The sequence below is a fragment of the Amaranthus tricolor genome, chromosome 8 (genome assembly GCF_026212465.1).
Source record: "Amaranthus tricolor cultivar Red isolate AtriRed21 chromosome 8, ASM2621246v1, whole genome shotgun sequence".
NCBI classification, from domain to species: domain Eukaryota; kingdom Viridiplantae; phylum Streptophyta; class Magnoliopsida; order Caryophyllales; family Amaranthaceae; genus Amaranthus; species Amaranthus tricolor.
The window spans coordinates 25889133-25913483 of NC_080054.1; the positions used below are offsets into that span (position 1 = coordinate 25889133).

Consider the following 24351-nt stretch of genomic DNA (forward strand, 5'->3'; position numbering starts at 1 on the left):
GTTCCGGAACTATCAGAATGGGCTTGTGGAACTATTACGTGGCATTTACTTTCTCTCCTTTAGTCTTTTCTGTGCTAGATTTTTCCTATTCTATCGTTTTCGGTTTTGTGCCTTTTGACTTGAGAATTGATTAATTATTTTTAAGGAAAGATATCAAAAATTAGGAAAATTCAATGTGGCGATTTTGAGTTTTTAAGTTTTTTATGTGACAGATTAAAATATTAAATTTTTTATTAAATTAAGTATTCATTCCGATTACACTATAAAATATGTGTCAAATTAGGATGATCATGATGTTTAGTTTTTGAATAAAAGTCTTATGTTAGAGAAATATAGCGTAAAGCTAAAAAAAAAACAAATTCCTTTTGACTACTATGTAGAAAATTTAGAAGCTTAAAGTCACCACGTGGATTAAAAAAATATTTGTCTACCACATGAAAAAGCCAATAATTCAGGATTACAACGTGAAATTTTTCCAAAAATTATCTAGTTTTCCTTTTTTTTTTAAAAAAAGTTATCTTTCAGTTGTATTTTTGTCAAAAACCACTTACTAATTACATTTGTTTGTTGAAAGCTATCAACTTACACATTTTAAAATCTGAAAGTAATCACTTATAATCATAAAGTGATCACTCATAATTCTTCAATACGATGTTTAATTCGTTATAAATAAATGAGTTTTAATCTAATTATTAATACATTCACAAATTCTCAATTGAGATAGTCGCGCATTTAAATTTTAATTTTCAAAAAACTAAAATAATTAAAAAAATTCTTACCCTTTTCATTTTATCGCCACCTCCTCCTAATAAAATTACGATTTTGCCCCCGAACTTAAAATTTCTTACATATACTCTAACCTCACTAGATTAAACCTTTATCACACTTAAAAAACAAAATTACAACATAAAATTTTTGGAGCAAAAGCTTAGGAATTCAATCCGCAAACAAATAATCGAGTTAATTTTTATTCGAATAGCATTATTTAAACAAAAAGCAAAAAAAGTGAGTCGCGGGTTTCTTGCGACTGACCCGCGGCCGAGTCGCGTGCGACTCACTTTTCTTTTTCTTTTTTTTTAAAATAATATACTTATAATAATAATAATAATAATAATAATTATTATTATTATTATTAATATTATTATTATTATTATTATTGTTATTATTTTTGATGTTATTATTATTATTGTTTTTAATTTATAATTGTGATTATTATTATTATTATTATTATTATTCTTTTTATTATTATTATTATTATTATTATTATTATTATTATTATTATTATTATTATTATTATTATTATTATGTTGATTGTTATTATTATTATTATTATTATTATTATTATTATTATTATTATTATTATTATTATTACTGTTATTATTATTATTATTATTAATTATTATTATTATTATTATTATTATTATTATTAACTTATGATTATTTTTTTTAATTTATGATTATTTTTATTTATTATTAATAGTTAATTAAATTATCAAAATTGTAGTAAATGGCTGATAGTCAAGGGAAAGGAAAGGGTTTTTTTTGACACTTGTTGAGCGAGAATAGTTCTAAGCCTACCCTACTCAGAGGGGACCCTCATGAGAGGGGGGTAACGGGTTCTGCTAGAAGGGCTAGGCAGGAAGAGGCTGCCAGACACACTGAGGCCCAACGGTCGGGTACGTTGCACCATGTGCGCACTCGGTTTGATGACCAGGCTAGTGTCCAGAGTAGTTGGGGGGATTCTAGTGATGATGATGTTGAGTACCAAGGCGCTGTTGGTCGCCCAATGGATTGGACTGTTGTCCGCGAGGTCGACGGTAAATTCACACGTGCCGCCTGTAGTTCTTCAGGCGCATCTGAGCATGCCGGACGTAGTCACGTTGATGATGAGCTGCCACAGGGGAGCATGCGTTCACAATCCGCTGGAACGGATTGGTTGGTCACATCGCCCCAGCCCGGGGGGCCCACAGATACGTGCCTGATACCCAGCTATGGCGGGCACATAGCTAAGGTTATTTTTAACGGCTCTAAGCGTACGCCTCCGGTTCAGGAATGCCGTAGTAGAAATAAGCCGTTGGAGGCGATCATCGGACTGCGAAATATGTTTGATGCGCTTTATGATGTTCTACCTACCACTCCCCTCGACCGGCTACCCTACATTATGCACCAACACATTGACTGTGCTTTGATATCGGCCTTCGTGGAGAGGTGGCAGCCGGATACGAACACCTTCCACATGCCATGGGGGGAGATGACGATTATGTTACACGACGTGCAACGCATATTAGGCATAGGTATTGAAGGTTCACTACCGACTGAACCTGCTGAGGGGGAGTGGAACGACGCTATTGCTGGTCTATTTGGGCAGCCCATGTCCGAGCTACGACGGAAAGGGATATTCACCAGCGGTGGCATCAACGTTGCTGAAGTTATGCAGTTGTGCCACTGGTCTCAGGCTATGGAGACCTAGTTGACAGCCTATTACATGGCTATTTTCGACTTTACACTGCTGGCGGATAAGACCAGAACCGGCATGCGACCTCACCCGATACTAACCGTCAACATCGAGCAGGATGAGAGCGCCTGGGGTTCGGTGACGCTGGCTTACATGTATCGGCAACTAGAAATGGCGTCTAGGGTTGGTTGCAAGACCATTGATGGTCGCCTGACATTGCTTTAGACATAGATTTACGAGTACTTTCCGTCCTTCCGCCCTCAACCTCGTTAAGCAGATGTGCCTAATAAGACTAAGGCGGAGATGTGGTCCACGCCCAAGCCAGGTCGTGAGATCAACAGCCTGAGGGACTGCAGAAGTATATTGGACTCCGTGACAGAAACTCAGGTATTGTACATCACATCACACTTTGTTATTCATGTTATTTTAATTTGTAGATTATTTGTATATGTTAATTTTTCTTGTATGTAGTTGGAATGGACTCCGTACATGACTTCTCTAAGGGAATTGCTAAATGAGCACCCACACACCACCTACATCAGGGGTATCACTTGCTTTGATATCATCGAAGTGTATTTGCCGGAGAGGACAGTGCGACAGGTCGGCTTTGTGCAGGCTATTCCCCCCCCCCCCCCCCCCCCCCTCCTATCAAACCAACTCAGGCTATACAACCGGCACACGGTACCTATTCCGTGACCTTTGCTTCTCCGCCTATTTACACCAGGTATGGAGTAGGTTCCCCTATTGTGGCCGCCTTGGTGATCAGGCACTTCGTCGGGCATCTGTTCCATCAGAGGCTGATCCTAGTTACGTTTATTGGTTCAGAGTTTCAGAATGTCCTCCCACCCATACGTCCTCCCTGGCGAAGGACCGAGTGCCGGTTTTGGTCCAGCTAAAAGCAGAGGGAAATACGTTAGTTTTTTTAATTTATTTGTTTTCTATTATGTGTTTGTGTTATTTAGATGCTGTTTAATATCTTATTCACACCCTTTTTTTTTTACAGTTTCTAAATGAATGGTCAAGTCGAGTCACTCCATTGGTGAGACTGTTTCCTGTTGCAGAAATGACCCCTCGGGAAAGACATGCTTTAGATGTATACGTTTCTGATATTAGAGATTTATTTGCCGAATGACAAGCTTTTAAGGGGCATTGCCCTTCATAGACTGTTGGTTTTTGTAATTGAAAACTAATTTACATCAATGCTAATATTTATTTACATCAATGTTTTTTACATTATAGTTAAATTAATTTACATCAATGCTTTTATTAATTTACATCAATTCTATACATTTTGAATTCCATCCACATATTGAATCCCATCTACATGTATAGTTAAACTAAATAATGATGTAAACAATAATATCACTATGGACTATCTACAAATTGAATCTCATCTACATGTGTAGTTAAACTAAATAATGATGTACACAATGTGTTACACTATAGATTATCTAAGTTTACAGCATCTTCAGCGGTGTTATTACGTTGTGGTGGTCATGGCCCGTATAGTCTATTCTAAAGCAAAATCCTGCAACTAAAATGTGTTTCTATATGTCGAGAAGAATTGTCAACTGCTTCTCTCCATGATTGCTGGATTGGCGGCAGTGGAGATGAATCGTCATTCATTAATAGTTAAAAAAAATGATTTCTATTCACCCAACATATATGTATAACTTTATTTACACTATGCACATCCGCTGCTTTCCTTAATGGAGGAACCAAGCAGTTGTACATCGGATTACCGTCAGCAGAACCATAATAAGCAATGCTAATGTTAAGAAATGTTGCTGCAGAGTACAACGCCATCGGTGCTTCCATCCAGTGAATATAAAGAGCAAGTCCATTGTTGTGTGAACCAATTCTGAATATAGCATTGTCTAACGCTTCCTCCGATAGATATACACTTACGTATTGGTCTTTGTGCATTTTCATGCACATTGCACGTCTTAAAAGAGGCTTTGCCTCCTCGCCTCTCAACTCTGTGACGGCAATAGCTCTAAAACCACAGTTACCATCACCTATAACATCAATCCAATCAAACAAGTAAGGAGGGAGAATGTACAGGATGTGATTGGGCCATGGAAACAGTGAAAAATCACGACCTACTGGATCATCTGCAATTATTGAAAATAAGGTTAGTAAGATTAAGCTGTAACAAATTAATTTAAATAACGTCAAGGAAAGTCATGTACCGGATAAGTTGAAACTAAACTTAATTCCAACTGAGGATTGTGTTTCCCGACCACTAGATCTACCACTGGATCTCCCGCGGGATGAAGATCTAGACCCTCGACCACGAGAAGATGATCTACTATATTCAAATGTGTTTTTATATCTTCTAAGGGTTTTGCTTGTGGTTGGTCTTCCCTTTCTCGATGGACTTGCGTAAGGCTCATGTATATCGGCTCCATCAGGGTGTAATTCATGTTCAAGTACCTTAGACAAGCGTCGTACAACAGCCGGATCAACTTTTAAGACATCATCGACCAACTATTGAAAGTACTCGTTGTCATCAGCGTTTGCATGCCATACTCCTTCCTTAGTGTCATCTCCTACCTCTGTGCACATCAAAGTACTCCAGAATGGATGAATGTCATCCAAATACAAAGCACCTTGTGAACCGATCGACAGATATAAATAACAAGCACACGACAATCCATGGGTGCGTTGAAGTACACAACCGCATTTGTTAAGTACATAATCACCCAAATCTAACATACGGTTATGCTCAAGCCGCAACTGCTCCAAGGCAAAAATAGATACATGGCGATATAAAGGTCTAAAAAAATGATGTCGTAACAACCTTGAAAAAGAATTAATGGATTCCTGTAACGCTTGTCGGATCCTGGCTTGCTGGTTTGTTATCTGTGCGTGTGGCCTTTTAAACAGGGTGTCAAATGAGCTATTACCACTACCAAGATAATACTTGAAAGACGAGTGTTGACTTTCAACTCTGCTGATAGTTTGGTTACTCATGTGTAAACAGTCGTTCGTCTATACACGCACAAATTTCTCTTTAAGTGGAATTCATGTTTCAGCCAAGTATCGAACGACCTTTCTGTTCTTAACCGACCAGGTAGTCACAATCGATTGTCATCTTTCTTCAAATTTGTCGAGTGTAGAACTTTCAACCAAGGGGTTCCATCTACTTTTCCTGAATACCTGCCCTTGTTGATTTCTTTTCCCGCCACACAACTTGTCCACCATGTTCTCAACGTCGTTGGCAATATGCCATATGCATAACAAATGCCGCACATCTACATTAAATACAACATTGAACGTAATTAAGACATATTCAATAAAGAGAACGATAATAATTAATCAACAAAACCTTTTTACATGGGAAGACGTCACGAATACCTGCAAATAAACCCTCATCTCGATCAGTGACAATGACGGTAGGAGTCTGAGCTATGCCAAAAATATCTCTCAATTCCTATAACACCCACGAATATGACACAACCGCCTCATCTCGCATCAAACAGAACGCAACCAAGAAGTTGTGATTTGTTGGCGTCATTCCAATTACTTCACACAGTGGCCACTTTTGTTTGTTTGTTTTGTATGTTGTATCTACCAACACAACATACGGCCACGTACGTATCATTTGGATTGAGGTAGGATTTGCAACTAATAATCTGCTCAAATCCCCTACTATCCAAGTCTGTCCAAACCACGTAATTATGCTCGGTGGCCATATAAAGACAGTGTTGAAGGGGAGTCCTACCCTCCATCTCTTCTCTTCTAATTGACTGTCTAACATTGTATATTTGATTCATACTAGTTAAAAACCAGGAAAAGTTTCTCTAATTGAAGTCATGATAAAGGCAGGTTGCATGCCAGTTGCACTAAGCTGTTGTATGTGCTGCCGAATATCTACATTTCAACCTATTTTCCCTTACATGACCATCTCTGTACACTAAAAATCGGTAGTTATGTCTACCTTTTTCCCCAGGACACACCCTCACCGTCCAAGGTCTTTCTTCTGGTTTACGACTACTTGCTACAATCATAAATTTACACCGACATGTTCTACTTTTAGAACCAGGTCGGGCAGCATTATCTAGGTTATGCAAATCATCCCTAATATTACCATAGCGGTGACATCGTAAATAAAAACTAACTCTAGAACGTCCTTCTTTCTGCTTACAAGAAGCACGTGTAAATTGAAAACCATTTGTTATTGCTATCTCATCGGCCCAACTACGTAATTCATCTACGGAATCAAATTTCCTATCCGTAACAAATCTACCAGAGTAATCTACGTTGTCTCCTAAGTTTTCAAAGTCCTGCAAATTTAAAATATGAAATAAACCATACATTAGGTTATTAAAAAATTATACATACAAACATTAATAATAAAAATATTCAATAATAAATAAAAATTATAATTTACTTTAATAATTAATATTAAAATAATAATAATACAAATTAATATTAAATAAAAAATATAATTTACTTTAATAATTAATATTAAAATAATAATAATACAAAATATAAAATAAAATAATTTATAATAATAATAAAAAAAATTAATATTAAATGGTAAGAAAATAATAATAATAATAATAATAATAATAATAATAATAATATATAATTATAAATTATTTAAATTAATAATAATAATAATAATAATAATAATAATAATAATAATAATAATAATAATAATAATAATAATAATAATAATAATAACAATACTAATAATAATAATAATAATAATAACAATAAAATAATAATAATAATAATAATAATAATAATAATAATAATAATAATAATAATAATAATAATAATAATAATAAGAAAATAATAATAAATTACAAAATAATAATAATATAAATAATTTACCACAACGTGTATTAAATAATAATAATATAAATTACTAAATAAATAAAAAACTATTTATATAATTTACATAATAATAATGTAAAATAATCAAAAAAAGGAGGAGTCGCACGTTTTGTGCGCCTCCTCCGTGGCCCAGTTGTACGTTTTGTGTGACTCTTTTTTTTTTTAAAAAAAAACACTCATTCAGATCGATTTAAATACATATCCGATCTGATTTATAGTCGCTTTCCTTAGCCATAGTAAATCAATTCCAACAATATTGTTTAAAATCAAAGAACGTTTTTAGAGAGATAGTACTGTGTTTAAATTCGTATATCATGCAATAAAAATGTTCGGGATTATGTTTAAACTTTAAATTTAATGTTTTTAAAGTGAGAATAGTATTATTAAGTGAGATTTACATTTGTTAAATAAATTTTAAATTCAGGGGCAAAATCATAATTTCATTAGAGATGACGATAAAATGAAAAGGGTCGGGCTATGAATTATACTCCCCTAATTAAACAATGAACTTCTGTTGCAGTTATTCCGGTCTTCTCTTCCCGGCACCCCAACTCTTTCATGTTTCCTCCGTTTTGATTTCTCATTCTCAGATCCCCCAATCCAGAATCCTGATTCCATTGCTCCGTTCTTGATTCTATCTGCCATTTTTATCGGAGCAAACTCTTAACAATGGCGTTGCATGTTTTTCTCAGGAATTCTCGTTCTAAGCTTTGGCCTCTCTTCTCTTCTGCTTCTCGTTTGCATTATATCGCTACTAGCTTCGGTAACTGGTCCCTCTGTCTCTTTCTCTCTTGCCCTAATATCTGACATTTGAATGCTAATTAACATTCCCTAACTTGTTTTGAACGATTGATTGTGCGTTATTGTCCTGTGCTCCTACTTCTAATTGTGAGCCTTTGCTGATGTAGTGTGCTTGTAGGCTAAAATTAATTACTTTTTGATGGGTATAATTTGAATTAAGTTGGTTGTATTGAAAGTCGGTAAGCGATTTTCGCTCTTACTCCGCCAATATTGCATATGGCGCGACGCCCTCATTCCATATTAGCTTCTTCTAGTAAACACACTTTGTATGACACATGTTAATGTTCATACTTATTCTAACCTGTGGTTGATTGGTACAGATACGATTACTATTCATTTTCCATCATTCCATCCATAGGAAAATTGGTTACAGGAGATAGAGACTCGTAGGTTGAAAGTATTTTTCGATTCCCTTCCCAAGTAATTTCTTCTTACCATGTTATATGTTTTGGCAATTTCATATTAGGAAGTAATAATGATTTGTTTATAACTTATAAGTCTGATCTTCTCGGTGTATATATTTTCTTACCATCTACCATTTGTCATTAAAGCTTTCTTATCTTGTTAAGTTTGAATAAGAAAGGGAGAAGCATGGAAGTTGATGTAAGATAGAGCCATTATACTCTTACAGAAATTGCAAGATTCAACATGCTTGGTGGGAGTTACATCTCTCACATTTGGATTAGAATTTGTGATAGATTTTTCATTAACGTGCTTGTTCAAGGAATCCAGTTGACCAATCTGTCTCTTTTTTTAAGCTTATTCAATGAAGATTGAAGCAAGCCATAAGATTTTCATCCTCGCCATCCCCTCACCCGTATTCTGATTCGTAACAAAAGCTCTAAGCTGTAAACTCCAAATGTCTATTCTGTTTATTCTTTGCACATTATTGTGCTTAAATAACATAATACAACCCTTGTTTAAAATCATACTATAACTCTAACCTATGATTAACACAGGACTTCAAATGAACACAATAACTTAAAGCGTCAAGAATAAATACTCACCATAACCACCATATTTCACCCGCTCTCCATCAAATTAAAGCGTCAAAAATAAATACTAAAAGGGAAAGATAATTCACAATTCATAGTAATAATATGCAACGCATGAAATTCCCCTTCATGAAACGTCCACATAATCATAAGATGTATGAGATGAGCTAAATTAATCCATCTGAGGTGCTTGGTGGGATCATCTCATACAACAATTTGTGAATACCCAATACCTATTACCCGTGTCTCTATTGGATGGTTAGACTGGATCGAGAAGTTTAGTTGAAGAACCCATGACGAGCTACGAAAAACGAAGTATCCTTATCGTAATGCGGAGTATAGCGGAAAGCCTGAGGGCTAACATGTTGAATTTGTCCAAAGTCTTGGTGGTATGCTTTCTAAAACTAAGACTTCATATTCATTCTTAGTTCTAAATTTCTGATGTGATATTGTCAAAATCTACTGCGTGAGGATGAGTTTGGAAAAAATGCGAAGAAAAAGAGCTAAAGAAACCGAAGTAGTCGTATTACGCCCATTTGATATTCCCTCTATCTCTTTAAAAAAAACTGATTTAAAAAGCTATTCAAATGAATTGGTGCTTTTCCGGTGGGACAAAAAGCCTAATTACTGCTTTCTTTGTTGTTCTAAATTACTTTTAACGTTAGGGTTTTTACGGTATTCATTCATTCCATTAATTTGTGTTTAATTTTTAATTTATAAATTAAATCATATTCAAGTAAAATTTTGTTGGATTGATTTATTAATATCTACCTTTTATATTTTTATTATATATAATTAAAGATATTAAGAGTGAGATTAATTTATTAGAGTAACTCAAAAGTCAATTATTAACTACTTTTGTTTCTTAAAAGTTTTCATTTGTCATTTTTGGTGTTTTATTTATTTTTCCATAAAGAATCTTTTTATTTATATCACAAATTTTAGACAAAAATAACATAGTTTATCGTTATTAATATTTTAATAATATTTATGGTTTTTATATTTCTTCTACTAACTTTATTTTAACATTTTAATACTATTTTTTATGATTGCTACATGTTTTTTATTAACTTTATAAAATTATTTTCTTAATAATCGTGGTTCTCATTTTTTTTTCTACTAACTTTCTATTAATATTTTTTCTAATGTTTATGTTTTCTATTTTTTCTCAATCAAATTTATTATTCAATAAAATTATATATCTACATTATCTAAAAAAATTCTATTTTCTTATTTTCTGTGAATATTTTCATAAAATTTGGATAAAAGGAAGTATTTTATGGATTAGAAGTTAGGAGAAGTTAGGAGACTAAAAAAACTGACATTGGAAATGACTCATGAATGATGCTGATGACGAAAAATTGTCCCTGGGCGGCCAACTTTTAGTACTCTTATAGTCTTATGTCTCTACTTATCAAAAAGGATGTTGCCATAAGCAAAATTGGAAATTTAAATGAATGTGATTTGTACTATACATTTTATTAATTTATGTGAAACTTAAATCCAATTTATTTGTATTATTTCCTTTATAATATAATAGATCTATATTTTAAAAAATATATAATGAATCTATAACTGCAAGTTAATTAAAAATAAAACTAATGGAATATTTTTATGGTAATGGATTTCAAATTTAAGAATTTTATATTAAATTCTAGTATGCAATTATTGGGTTATTGAATCTTTATTCAACTTTTATTTGATGGCATGATTAATATCTATCTAACTTTTTTTGATTTCGATTGATTTATAATTTTAAAGCTTGACAAATTTTGGAGCTTTATTACAATACAAATGCATGATTGATAGCAGACTACAAAATTATGAACAGACCATAATACAAAATACAAAATTGATGTCTTTTAAAATTGTTAATAATTTAGGGTATAATTAAGGCCAGAAAAGGGTAGGAAAAAGTTATAAGCTATTTTTGTGAAATATGATTTTTTAGTGAGATGATTTTAAACAAATAACTTATATTCTCACAATATATATGAGATAGACTATTTAACTCATATATAAGGCATGTCTCTCAATTAGACTTTCTCATACAAAACTGTGTCAAAAATGGTAAAAATGAGAAAGAATATCATGATCAAGGAAATGGAGGAAAAATAAATAATAAGTCAAATTATACCTAAAATAAATTACTTTTTATGATAACTTTAATATAAAATAAACGAAAAAGTCGATAAAACATTAAAACAAAAAAGTTGTATTAGAAAAACCTTAGTTTTATTTATTTAGTTTTTTATATACGTTTTTAACCTATGCACAAGTTGTATAGATTTAGATTACAAAATATGTAAATTTGTTGAAATCTTATTTGATATATTCACTAAAATTGACAAATATAATAAATTTTTATAGTAGATTTTGAAAAAACATCTATTTTGTAATCTAAACCTAAATATTACTACGTATATAGATCAGAAAAATCGAATTATTTAATACTTAAAAGTCATTACCAATACTTTGAATTTTGATTTTTGAACATCGGTAAAATTATCAACCACCTAAAATGACTCAATTGATCTACCCATAACTTAGTATCCTTATTATATCAAATATATTCTGCTCATTAAAGCTATTTCAAGATCTAATGTAGGGTTAGAAGATGGCCAATGATACCTTAAAGCCTCTCAATTTCCAAACTTGCCCATTAACTTTCCTCGCCTAATTTACACCTGTGTTTGCATCATCCTTATACTTCTATCACTTGAAATAAGATTTTGTGTGATAAAGACAACAAAGAAGTATAGTTTAAGAGAAGAACTGAAAACGATAGATAAAAATAATTGGTCTTGTCATAATCAAAATACTATACTATATTCCCAACTCCCTTTTTATTATTGGTATTTTCTTTTTTAGTCCGTCTTATTATATATTTTACTATTATATTTTTATGATTATGAATTATATTTTTTTAAATTTTTATTCATATATTTAACTTATAATTTATTTGATTCGTATATTTCTTTTACTTGCGAATAAATGTTCGTTTTCTTCTTTTACCTTGGATTGCTCACATATAGGAGTTAGCTATAGAAGGCCAGAGGGGTATTTTATCGAAAAAAAAAACTTAGTTGACCCGATTAGTAAACTATCAACTAATACTAAATAGATAAAATATAAAAGCATGAATTATTGGTGAATGGATACTACTACTTCTTAATAGTGGTTAGTTTAAGAAAAATATTATCTTCATTAAAGCTATAAGCGAATCAAAAATTGATAAATTATAATATTTTTCTAACAATTTTATATCTTTAAACATCTAATATATCTAACATATATTAAATAATTTAATATTAAAACCACTAATTTTTTAAAACCCTATATAATAGAACATGTTAGACATCCTCAAACACCTCCTCCGATTAAAGCAGGCAAGCTGCCTACAACTTTTTAATAATTTAAAAATTGATGGGTAGTCCTACTTTTCATTCTTATACAGTTATAGTTACTGAATGTGAATTCCTATTGAGTATTAAACTATTAATAAAATTAATACACACACGCAGAAGAATGAGAAAACATTAAAAAAGGGACAGACAGAAGAGAGAAAAGTGCGTTTCTTGCCATGCTGGGAGGAGAGAGAAAATCTGGGGGAGCGCCAAACAAGGAATAAGAAAGGATTATAGTTGTATTCAACTGATATAGCAAAACCATAGAAGAAGGAGAAATGGGTATTATTGATTTTATTGTTCTGAGATTTTAATGGAGTTGGGTGGTTTTGAGATTGAAGAATTTGCTTCTTGTTCTTCTCCAATGGCAGAAGTAGCAGCAAAAACAAGTTTCTTGTTCATTCTTTTTCGCTTGCTTCTTTAAAAAAAAGTATCTTTAACTTACTTTCCTTCTTTTCTACACTTCCCTTATTTTACTCAATCTTAACTTACTCATACATGACCTTTTTCATTTTCTTTTCCTTTTTGGTATCGATTATCTTGAAGTTAGTGAAAACCCATTTCAATATATGAAATACCCAAATCAATATATGATAAGATATGAACAATAAAAGCTATTAATTGCTCTCCCTTAAAAAAATTTATTTCCATTTTAATGAAGATTTCTGAATATCCATACTGCTTCTAAAAGCTGGTGCTTTTTTGTATTTTGATATATACCTGGATGCTGCAAACCTTCGTGGGTTCAAATCTAGAGGAATCTGGAATTGGTTGAACTGAATTTTTCATTACTCTTTTGGGTTTAATCTTCTGGTTTGGTGTTTGTTTTGGTTGGTGAGTTTGAAATTGTTCAAGTGGAACCATCCTTATGAATTGTGTAAATAATAGGAATTAGTTGTGATTTCCTCCTTTTTCAGTATTTTATGAACTTGGAGGACCATAATTTCTTATAATTACATTCAAAGGAGGAAGCAGAAGGAAAGTTGGGATAGATCTGTCAAATTATCTCAATTCCTTGAGAGTATACTCCCACCAACTTTTTTCTTTGTGGGTTGTATTGTTTTGTTTGCAATTCAGATTGAAAACAGCTTATTGATCACACTTTAGGTGAATTGTAGAATTCTATTCTATATTTTTTTTATCATAAAGTTGAATTAGGTAGAGATTTTGTATGGTTTTGTGATCAAAGATTGTATGGTGTTGTATAACTTGGTGGGTAATTTCATTGGATGGGAGTGCCTGATAGTCCTTTGTTAGATCTAATTAACAAGGTTAGGTCTTGGGTTTATTTGGGTAAAACCAATTCTTCAAATTTGTCTTCTGATTTGAACATGGCTGAGAACTGTTGCTGCCAGTGTGAACTGAAGTTTTCTGAGTTATGCCACAAATATAGCTGCTTAGATTGTAGAAGGCTGTTGTGTGGCCCTTGTGTCCAGGGTAGTCGCTCGCTTGTTATTGCTACCTCAAATCGTGATCAATTGGAGAAGTTTATAAAGGTCTGCAAATTTTGCTGTAAATCTTGTAAGAGGCATATTGGAAAAGTTTACCCTTCTGAGTCTCCACGTGCAAGTCCGGAGCCTATATGGCCCCTGGCTTGTGATAAGTTAAATAGTGATGAAATTGCTGCGAGTACTGAAGCGGATGGTGTTTCCGGCTCGGTAGAGTTCCAGGATTATACCTTTTCTCTGCATAAAATCAACAGAAGCAGAATGTTGTCTTTTTCAGGTCGATCCCATCAGCACTCACCGTTTCAGTAAGTTTTCTTACTCATCAATCAATGATTTTACACTTGAATTCCTGATTATTTTTCTCTTGTGAGTTTGATAGCTTTGGCTTGGTTTTCATGTGATTATTTGATTTAGTTAATTTGTGATAAAATCACGTTAAGGGGGTGTTTGATATGACAAGTTAAAATGTAATGGAAAGGGAATGTATAAAGAGAGTAAAGGATAATGGTAAGTGTTATTGTTATTATTTGTTTGATGTGAAGAGAGCAAAGGGAATGAGTTAAGGGAATTTGTTACAATATTACAAGCGATAACAAATTAGAGGATTCCAGTTCCTGAAAGTAATGTAAACATTACTTTAGATTCGAAACAAAGAATATTTAACAGATTGAGTTATGCGTTTTTCGGTAGTGACCTCCAAAAAATGGATACCAAACTCACCCTAAGTGTGAAAGATTACTATAAGTTGCTTACATGTTTAGTACAATGGACTTGTTTCGATTACTTGATTCGTCCTCGATTCCCTGAAAGCCTCACCTAGATCAATCATTTGGATTCATTACTCGAATGTTATGAATTTTTTTTGTTTGGTTATTGAACATAAAATTGTTTTTGCCATTTTCCCTTTTGACCATTTTTTGTATAGCTATCCTTGGTTCCATGGGGGAAATAATTGTATTTTCATGTTGTTATAGGAGTGATGAAGAACCGGAGGAGTCCGAGAGACATTTTTTCAGCTCTGCAAGTGATTATTACCATGATAATTCTGACATAGACACGAGTAGTGTTAGCTTTAGGAATGAGTTTGATAGTTTCAGGTCAGCGGGTTCGAGTCCCTTAGATAGCCCCTCTAGGTTCAATATTTATACACCTAGTGCTGGGCGCTCTGTACAGCAAACTAGAGGTGACAGCCCTAAGCCTCAATATAGCTGTTCCTCTCCTGTGACTGGTGCTTCTGTGAATGGTGATCGTGGATCTGAAAAGGATAATGAGAAACTTTATAAATCTTTGGATTTTGAAAGTAATGGTCATATCTGGCTTCCTCCACCCCCTGAAGACGAAGATGGTCAGGGTGAGAGCAATTTTTTTGAATATGATGATGATGATGACGTTGTAGGAGTATCAGGTGGGGTGTTCACTTCTACCGCCTGCCTCCCTAATTCATTTCCCGCAAAGGAAAACCAAATTGAGGAGCAGAGGGAAAACTTAAGGGCCGTTATACAAGGACATTTCAGAGCTCTTGTATCACAGTTACTACAAGATGAAGGAATCAAAGTTGGTAATGGAAATGGTCCAGATTGGTTGGATATTGTTAGCAATTTAGCTTGGCAAGCTGCTAACTTTGTCAAGCCGAATACTGAAAAGGGGGGCAGTATGGATCCCGGAAATTATGTTAAGATTAAATGCATATCATCAGGAAGTCCAAATGAAAGGTATGATGTTTTTAGAATCCTTTTGTTCATTGTTGTCAGGATTTAAATTCTACTCGGATTACATTCATTTTTTTTAAAATATGACAATGATACTTCATTAATGTTAAGAATTTTTTTATATGATTTGTTCAAAGTGCTTAAAGTTAAAATTAGATAGCTAAACCTTACATGCTTCTTGACTTTCATAATGATGTTTTTCAAGCACATGCACACATGTACATATGTTAAAATTGTATTAATTTTTTATCTTAACAAAATTTTTCAAAAGTAGAAAAACAAAAGACACAAAAATAAATATGAAGTGAAGGTAGTAATTCTAGGAAAAAGCAACATATAGATACACAATCACACAAATTAATTATTTATAAGAGAAATCAGATCATAAATCCAAAACGAATATAGAATCGGTAGGGAAAATAACTATATATCATGTGATGCGATCCTGAATCAATATTGCTCCTCCGTCTACCATTGTTTCAATCGTGTGGATGCTTTTGGATTTGTAGCACCATTTTGGTTTAGATCGCAATCCTAAAAATTATGTCTATGAATGTTTTTCTAAACAAATATTGGACAAAAGGAAGAAATGAACGGAAAAGTGACGCAAAAGCAGAAGGGCTGTAGAATTATTGGATTGATAAGATGCTACTTTCAGAATCATGTGATTCTACTCATCTGGCGCTGCCTGAATACATGTAAAGAAAAAAAAAGGCGCTGAATGTAGGATAGAAGTCATATGAGCATGCAAGCAAATCACTATCGGATACTAACTGTACCTCCTATCTATTACATTAATAGCTTGAATCATTTGATTATTTTGAATTATTTATAGACCATTCTTATGTTTGCTATTATAGATTTTTGCGTAACCTTAATTGCCCACTCCACCTCCAGTTTCAATCTTTCTTAACATTGGATTTATTTGTTTGCAGCACTCTGGTAAAGGGTATAGTTTGTACAAAGAATATTAAACATAAGAGAATGACTTCTCAATACAAAACCCCTCGGATATTGCTCTTAGGTGGATCACTTGAGTACCAGAGATCTCAGAATCAGCTGGCTTCATTCAACACATTATTAGAAGAGGTTTGCAGTTGATTTTTCGGGTGTATATTGTGCACGTATGGTTTTACATGTCAAATTGAAATCTGATTTTTGGTCTATGCAGGAAATGAACCATCTTAAGGTGATTGTCTCAAAAATAGAGGCCCATCGGACGAACGTCTTGCTGGTTGAGAAAAGTGTGTCATCATATGCACAGGAATATTTGCTGGAAAAGGATATTTCTTTAGTTTTGAATGTTAAACGACATGTATTAGAGCGGATAGCAAGGTGCACTGGTGCTGAGATTACTCCATCTGCTGATAAAATTTCTGTGGCTCAACTTGGACACTGTGAGCTTTTCCGCCTGGAGAAAGTTGCTGAAGAACTTGAGATGGTTAAGCAATCCAATAGGAAACCATCCAAAACCTTGATGTTTTTCGAAGGTTGCCCTAGACGACTAGGTTGTACGGTAATGGCTTTTGTACCCTATAGTACTTAAAAAAATTTTCCGCTTTTGTATTCTATGAGAACTGCAGGGCCATGATGGAGCTGAAACAATTTCTTGATCAAGTATTTTGACTTATGAGATAGTGTTTTGATTTGGTTGAATATACCGATGAACTGCTTGAGAATATCCTAATAATCAAGATTCTTGTATTTATAGGTTTTGTTGAAGGGTTTACGTCGAGAGGAGCTGAAGAGGGTTAAGCATGTCGTTCACTTTGCAATCTTTGCAGCTTACCATCTGTTCTTGGAGACTTCTTTTCTTGCAGATGAGGGTGCTCATCTCCCTAAAATGACTCCGAAATCATCTGATTCTGTACCAGCCAGTTTAGCTGCTGTTGATGATGCAATAACGAATGTATCTTTTTCTGATGATGTAGCTCCAGGCCAAGTATCTAGAGATGTGTTAGCTCCATTAGAAGGATTTGTTGGAGAAATGGAGTTCGAACAACGGGTAGTATTGGAGCTTCTTAGTTCTTCGGGTCATTCTGTGAATACTACAGGTGCTGAGAAACAGATTCCCAATCCTTGTGATGGTTCACTGTCCATTGCAACTTTTAAATCTACGTCCCCTGTACTCGATAAAAATTCACTTGGTCTCACTGACGCAGCTGCTGATGTTATACATCCTGTGCAATTTGAATTGCTTGAAGAAGTGTTTCCAGTGGAAGGGAAACTCAAAGAGGTGGAATATATTGATGAAAATGAAGTCTCGGGTGACTATCTTGCAGCAACTGAGAGCTGTCAGAGTATATTGGTGTCCTTTTCAAGCCATTGTGTTTCTAAGGGAACTCTTTGTGAACGTTCTCGGCTTTTACGCATCAGATTTTATGGTTCATCTGATAAGCCACTTGGAAGATACCTATGTGATGCCCTTTTTGATCAGGTTATTTGTTTACCTTTTTGATTCTGCTTCACTGTATCAGTTATGTCTGCTTATTTGATTTTGTGCTTCAAAGTGCACTTATTCGTAGTTTTTCAAGCCTTCCTTGACAATGTATTTACCTCTCCAGGCATCTGTTTGTCGGTCTTGTAATGAACCTGTTGAAGCACATGTGCAATGTTATACTCACAAGCAGGGAGTCCTCACTATAAATGTTAGGCGACTGGACTCCGTAAAGCTTCCTGGAGAGAGGGATGGAAAAATATGGATGTGGCATCGGTGTCTTAGATGCACACAAATTGATGGTGTCCCACCAGCAACCCGTAGAGTTATATTATCTGATGCTGCATGGGGCCTTTCATTTGGAAAATTCTTAGAGCTCAGCTTTTCAAACCACACAACGGCTAACCGTGTTGCCAGCTGTGGTCATTCTCTTCAAAGAGATTGTCTCCGTTTCTACGGGTAATTAAATCTGATAACTATATGCCCTGCTGTTGTGCCATTTTCGTGGGTTCCAATGCAGGAGCGGAGCAAAGATTTTGGAGATCCTATTTTTTCGATGTCTTTTAAAATGGGGTCATTCATTATATTAAAAGATAATAATTTTTCCACTCTAAGAAAGATAATTCAAGACAAAATGTATTGTAACATTATATTACTTCAAATATAAAAAAAGTTTACAAACAAATCACTTAAAAAGTGTTGCTCGGAACCAGGCCTAAATAGCACCATTTAATATTTGAGGCCCCCTTTCCAAGGACCTGACCAGGGATAGGGGCAGTTGGTGGCGCCTTATTCACGTCTTAGATTACTAAACCCGTCCCTTTTACCCATCGTTTGTCATTGTTCATTGCCTTTATTATCGCTCCTTCTTTACTTTTCTCTTTATTTTTAGTTATTTGTACGTATTTTATTTATTCTATTTGTAAGTTGCAGGTTTCGCTCTCTTTGAAGACCTTTCTCGAGCTGAGGGACTCTTTGACCGCACTCTCCTCTATGGGTATGAGCTGCCGTCGTTCTTCCCTCCCCAGACCTTGACCATAATTTTCTATGAGAGGGATACACTGGGTATGATGATGATGATATTTGAGGCCCCTTATTTCGGGGGCCCTGGGCGGTCGGCTACCCAGGATACCCCTAGAACCGGCCATGTTCCTTTGTCTCTTGGTAGTCTGAACGCAACACACTTAACCACTTTGCAATTGTTAAATTAATGTCATAGGTTTGGAAGCATGGTCGCATTTTTCCATTATTCACCTATCGATATCCTCACTGTCCATCTACCCCCTTCAATGCTCGAGTATAATGGCCAAAGTCCACAGGGGTGGATGGAAAGAGAGGTAGAAGAGGTAGTTTCCGGGCACCTTCTATGTTTGTTCCCATTGTATTTCTTTCAGATGATTCTTTATCATCAATTTCTTTTTCATTGTTTAATTGTAGCTCAAAAGTAAAATGACAAAATTCTACACCAACGTCAGTGATCTTCTGTTGGTCATGGAGCGAAAGAGTACATCTTCCAGAAGCGGTGTAAATTCAACCGATTTGCATAAGCATATTCTAGAGCTGAAAGACATGCTTGATATTGAAAGAAACCAATACTTCGTGAGTTTTAGACTGGCAGTTCTACTCATTTTCATTTCTTACTGCAAAGCCTACATATTATATGGTTCTTGAACCTTGTGTTATTATAATTCGCAGGATGTGCTTGAACACGCTCTGGAAGACAATTTACAGATGGGTAACAAAGCATATGATATTCTAGAGCTTAACCAACTTCGAAGATCCCTTTTAATTGATTCGCATGCATGGGACCGTCGGTTTTACTCTCTGGATTGTCTCCTCAATTCTGAAAGTCTCGAGCTAAAAGCTTCTGCGGATACTACATCTCATGGTGATCTTAAAGAGTTGAAGAATGACATTGTGAGGGATTCCAAATCTGTTGATGATCAAGCAGAAAAGGGAGGGTGCACTGAGTCTCATTTACATGCGTATTCGAGCTCAGATTGCCTCCAACCTTTACCGCAGCAAGAAGTGTTCGGGGATGGAGAAATTTCGATGTGTAAAAAATCCTTGGGAACAGTGAACTCTCCTGCAGCCGATTTATCGGATAAAATAGATTCCGCGTGGACAGGCACTGATGCAGATGCATCTCAAGCTGTTCCTGATAATTTGCGTCTTAAAAGGCTGATTCCTCCTGCAAGGCTCTGTTCTTTTGACTCTGCTATGAGATTGGAAGAAAAATTGCATCGAAAGTTGCATTCGGCATCTCAACTCTCTGCTGTCAGATCCTTTCATGCTTCTGGAGACTTTAAAAATATGATAAAAGACCCTGCGGCTAATTTTACGAGAACCTTCTCTCAAGTTTATCCGAATGAGGTACCTTCTATACCTTCGTTTATCTCTACATCTCATATGGACGAAGGTCCTCGTTTACTGCTTCCGAAAACAGGTCAGAGCAATATGGTTATTGCTGTCTATGATGATGAACCCACCAGTGTGATATCATATGCTCTTAGTTCTAAAGAGTACGAGGACTGGGTCTCCGATAAGTGGCTACAACAAGAGGCGAGTTGGGGTGTCAAAGACATACAGCGAGAGGATTCTACAGTTTCAACTTTCTTATCCTGGCAATCTTTTGGCTCTCTAGAATTGGATTACATTAACTACGGAAGTTATGGCTCTGAAGACGTGCTATCAAGGAATAATTCTTTGGCGAATGACGTGAAGAGATCTCCTCACCTACATGTTTCGTTCGATGATGATTCTTCAGCTGCTACTGGTGGGAAAGCAAAATTTTCTGTAATATGTTACTTTGCAAAGCAGTTTGATACACTGCAAGAAAAATGTTTCCCGTGCAAATTGGATTTTCTACGGTCATTGAGCCGCTGCAGGAGGTGGAACGCACAGGGCGGAAAGAGTAACGTGTACTTTGCAAAATCTATGGACGAGAGATTCATTATTAAGCAAGTCACCAAGACGGAGTTAGAATCTTTCCAGGAGTTTGCAGCTGATTATTTTAAGTATTTGAATGATTCTCTAGACTCGGGAAGTCCAACGTGCCTTGCCAAAGTGCTTGGTATCTTTCAGGTTCGGGCCATTTTCTTCCCTTAATTCATCTCTTTGTGTTTGCCAGAGAGTGGAACTTGGAACGGTATCTCTGATCTTTCTCGTGAACAGGTTTCTGCGAAGCATTTGAAAGGTGGGCGTGAAACAAAAATGGATTTGATGGTGATGGAGAATCTGTTCTACAAAAGAAGTATATCAAGGATTTATGATCTAAAGGGCTCTTCTCGGTCTCGTTATAATCCTAACACAACAGGAACGAACAATGTGCTTTTAGATATGAATCTCCTGGAAACATTGAGAACAAATCCCATTTTTCTAGGAAGCAAAGCGAAAAGAAGACTCGAGAGAGCTGTTTGGAATGATACATCCTTTCTTGCTGTAAGTTTCTTCTGTCATTGTCAAGGGTTTTATTTCATTTATATCCATAGCAAATATGATGAGGTTTTCCCGAAATGGAACTTGCCTCACCAATATCCTTGATGATTTGATTCGAGTCATACTTGGTTTCGTTAAATCGGATCAAATTTGAAAAACTCTAGTTAGAACCAGTGACGGATCTAGGGATTAGAGTCCCAGGGGCACCCAAATGGATAAAGTGCTAGAAGAGTTTCGTTTGTGAAATTAACAACTAAATTTTTCATTTTTATTTATGCAAATTTCCAAAAGAAAATAACCTAGATTACATTTATTATTATGCAAGAAGACCCACTAATGCACAAATTAAGAATTCTTGACCTCTATACTCCAAGACCTCATGGAGCATTAGGGATAATAATATAAGGTTGTCTTTTATGTTAGCATTAGGGATGATAATATAAGGTTGTGGATGATAATATAAGGTTGTCTTTTATGTTTCAGTCTCCTTATTACTAGCATCTTGCATTATATATGCCTATAAAATAATTATCCTTTCATATCAATGATAAAACATAGATAATTTATTAAATTTAGGAAAAAAAATATATGAGTAAATGATAAGGTATGTTACGGGCAACGACAGCACAACAGGAGACAATAGGTCTCCTATGGCAGCGGCGGTGACCGGCGACTGGTGGATGCTATATTATTTGGACTCAGGTATGGGTATCGTATACGGGTGTGGATTCTAGGATCCAGTACGAAAATTTAAAATTCTAGAATACTTGAATATTATCTTATTATTGGATACGAGTAATGGGACATTGCAAAATAATTAAAAAAAATTTAAATTTTTTCATAATGCTCATTATCAAGATAAACAAAAAAAATGTTTCATTAAAAGTCAAACAAAACCTTAATCTAATAAAGAAAGAAACAAAGAATAGTAAAAAGTACTAGTAAAAAAAAATTACATAAAGTAGTAGTGTGGTAAGAAGAGTATGTGTCAATGATAGTACAAGTTTCTAATAACAATGCTAAAAAAGTACTTCTAAAAAGTAATTATAAAGTTAAAAGAAAAAAAAAGGTAAAGCTTCTTGAAAAGCTTTTATTCACCTTCTTCCTCATTTACCAAGCAGCTTTAACTTAATATCTATACTGTTGTTGCTCAGGGATGCCCATACCTAAATCCGCCCCTGGTTAGAACTGAAAACCCAACTAGCTTATTGTTGCTCCCGTATTTCACTTTGTGTAGTGTTACAGACGTAATCTTCCTATACTGTTAACCCGATATGTAACTAGTTCATGTCGACTCAGTTCTTGATTATGGTAATCAGGAGCATTCCTTTCCTTTGAACTGGTCTTATCGCTAGGAATAGTTCTGGGGAAGGAGCCACATTTTCTCTCGGCATCCGTAAACATAATACCGAATTACCATCGATGTTATAGATGTGTGATATAATCAAGAACTAAACATTATCTGTATGTTCCTAACAAACTAAATTAGTGTATTTTGTAATCGATATGCCATAGGTAGTAGTTCGATAGCCTACATATGCAAGCAATACTTAAGTCGACATTTTTTAAACCGAATATCATACTTGATTCCATCCGTCCTTTTTTTTATTGTGATGTGATTTTCGTTTGCCCCCATATGCCATCTTCCCTATCTAATAACAGCAGCAACAATCATGACAACCATAGCAAAGCCTTGATCATCCTAGTTTTTGGGGTCGGCTAAATGAACCAAACCAAATCAACCCCAACAATTCGATCATTTGCCCCCATTTGCCATTCTCGTCCTCTTTGATCTTTCTATCCGACTTCCGCTAGAAAAGATCTACACACACATAGACATGCACTCTTTGTTAGGATGCCTTGAGATTTAAAATGACATTTCCGATGTATATTCAGGGGTCTTGCTAATCTACATTTTTTACTCTTCCGAATCCTAATATTTATATAATTTGTTTTCGACTGGCGGTTTCTTGTGAACTTTTCAATACTTTGTTGGTGAACCACGTAACTCTTTATTTCTTGCATCCGTCATAGTGCATGACCTGATCCATGTTTGAAGACTGACTTGTATCATTTGCAGTCTGTTGACGTTATGGATTACTCGCTACTGGTGGGTGTGGACGAGGAGAAGAAAGAGCTGGTGCTTGGGATTATTGATTTTATGAGACAGTATACCTGGGACAAGCACCTTGAGACTTGGGTTAAGGCTTCGGGTATTCTAGGCGGCTTAAAAAACGCTCCGCCAACCATAATTTCCCCGAAACAGTACAAGCGAAGATTTCGAAAGGCAATGACTAACTACTTTCTTACGGTACCAGATCAATGGTCATCATGAACTGTGGTTTTGTTTTCATCACTTTTTTCTACTGTTGATTCTTTTTGGTTCACAAATCATGTACTCGTTCGTTCCATTGAATTTACTACATTTGTATTTTTAATATGAGAACATTTCTTAGCAATTGTAGCAAATTCAATGAAACAGAAGATTTTATAGCATTAAAAAGACTCCTTTTCTCTAAAGGGGCACAAAGTGGCCCAATACCAAAGTGATTGAATGAAAAAAAATGTGATTTCCATGTGCAAAGTAATGTTAATGAACTTTTGTGCTCACATGGATGGTTCCAATTTTCTTAGTTTTAAGGTTTTCAAAGATTATTGTCCGTTGAGTATATTGGCTGCTCCTTGTAAAAGAAAAACAAAGGTAAATTACATACCAGGTTGAGAGAAGAGGCCGACTTAGGTGATAATCATGATCTTATTTTGAAATAGTGATATTTACTTTAACTAAGATAAAATTCGATCAATCTAATAAA

At 34.7% G+C, this 24351-nt stretch overlaps 1 protein-coding gene across 1 annotated transcript; it reads left to right on the top strand.

The window, feature by feature from the left end:
- Positions 1–12578: 12578 nt before the first annotated feature.
- LOC130821102 (putative 1-phosphatidylinositol-3-phosphate 5-kinase FAB1C) lies at positions 12579–24148 on the top strand. The gene is made up of 11 exons (XM_057686741.1): positions 12579–14259; positions 14929–15666; positions 16599–16752; positions 16835–17179; positions 17375–18100; positions 18228–18559; positions 19320–19446; positions 19538–19699; positions 19796–21184; positions 21275–21541; positions 23619–24148. The coding sequence occupies exons 1-11, from the start codon at positions 13736–13738 to the stop codon at positions 23871–23873; spliced, it is 5019 nt and encodes a 1672-aa protein (XP_057542724.1). The 5' UTR covers positions 12579–13735; the 3' UTR covers positions 23874–24148.
- The last annotated feature ends 203 nt before the right edge of the window (positions 24149–24351 follow it).

Coding starts and splice junctions, on each gene's coding strand:
- LOC130821102 (XM_057686741.1), top strand. CDS start 13,736: ATGGGAGTGCCTGATAGTCCTTTGTTAGATCTAATTAACAAGGTTAGG. Junction 15,667..16,598: donor TCAGGAAGTCCAAATGAAAG/GTATGATGTTTT, acceptor ATTTGTTTGCAG/CACTCTGGTAAAGGGTATAG. Junction 19,447..19,537: donor TGGAAAGAGAGGTAGAAGAG/GTAGTTTCCGGG, acceptor GTTTAATTGTAG/CTCAAAAGTAAAATGACAAA.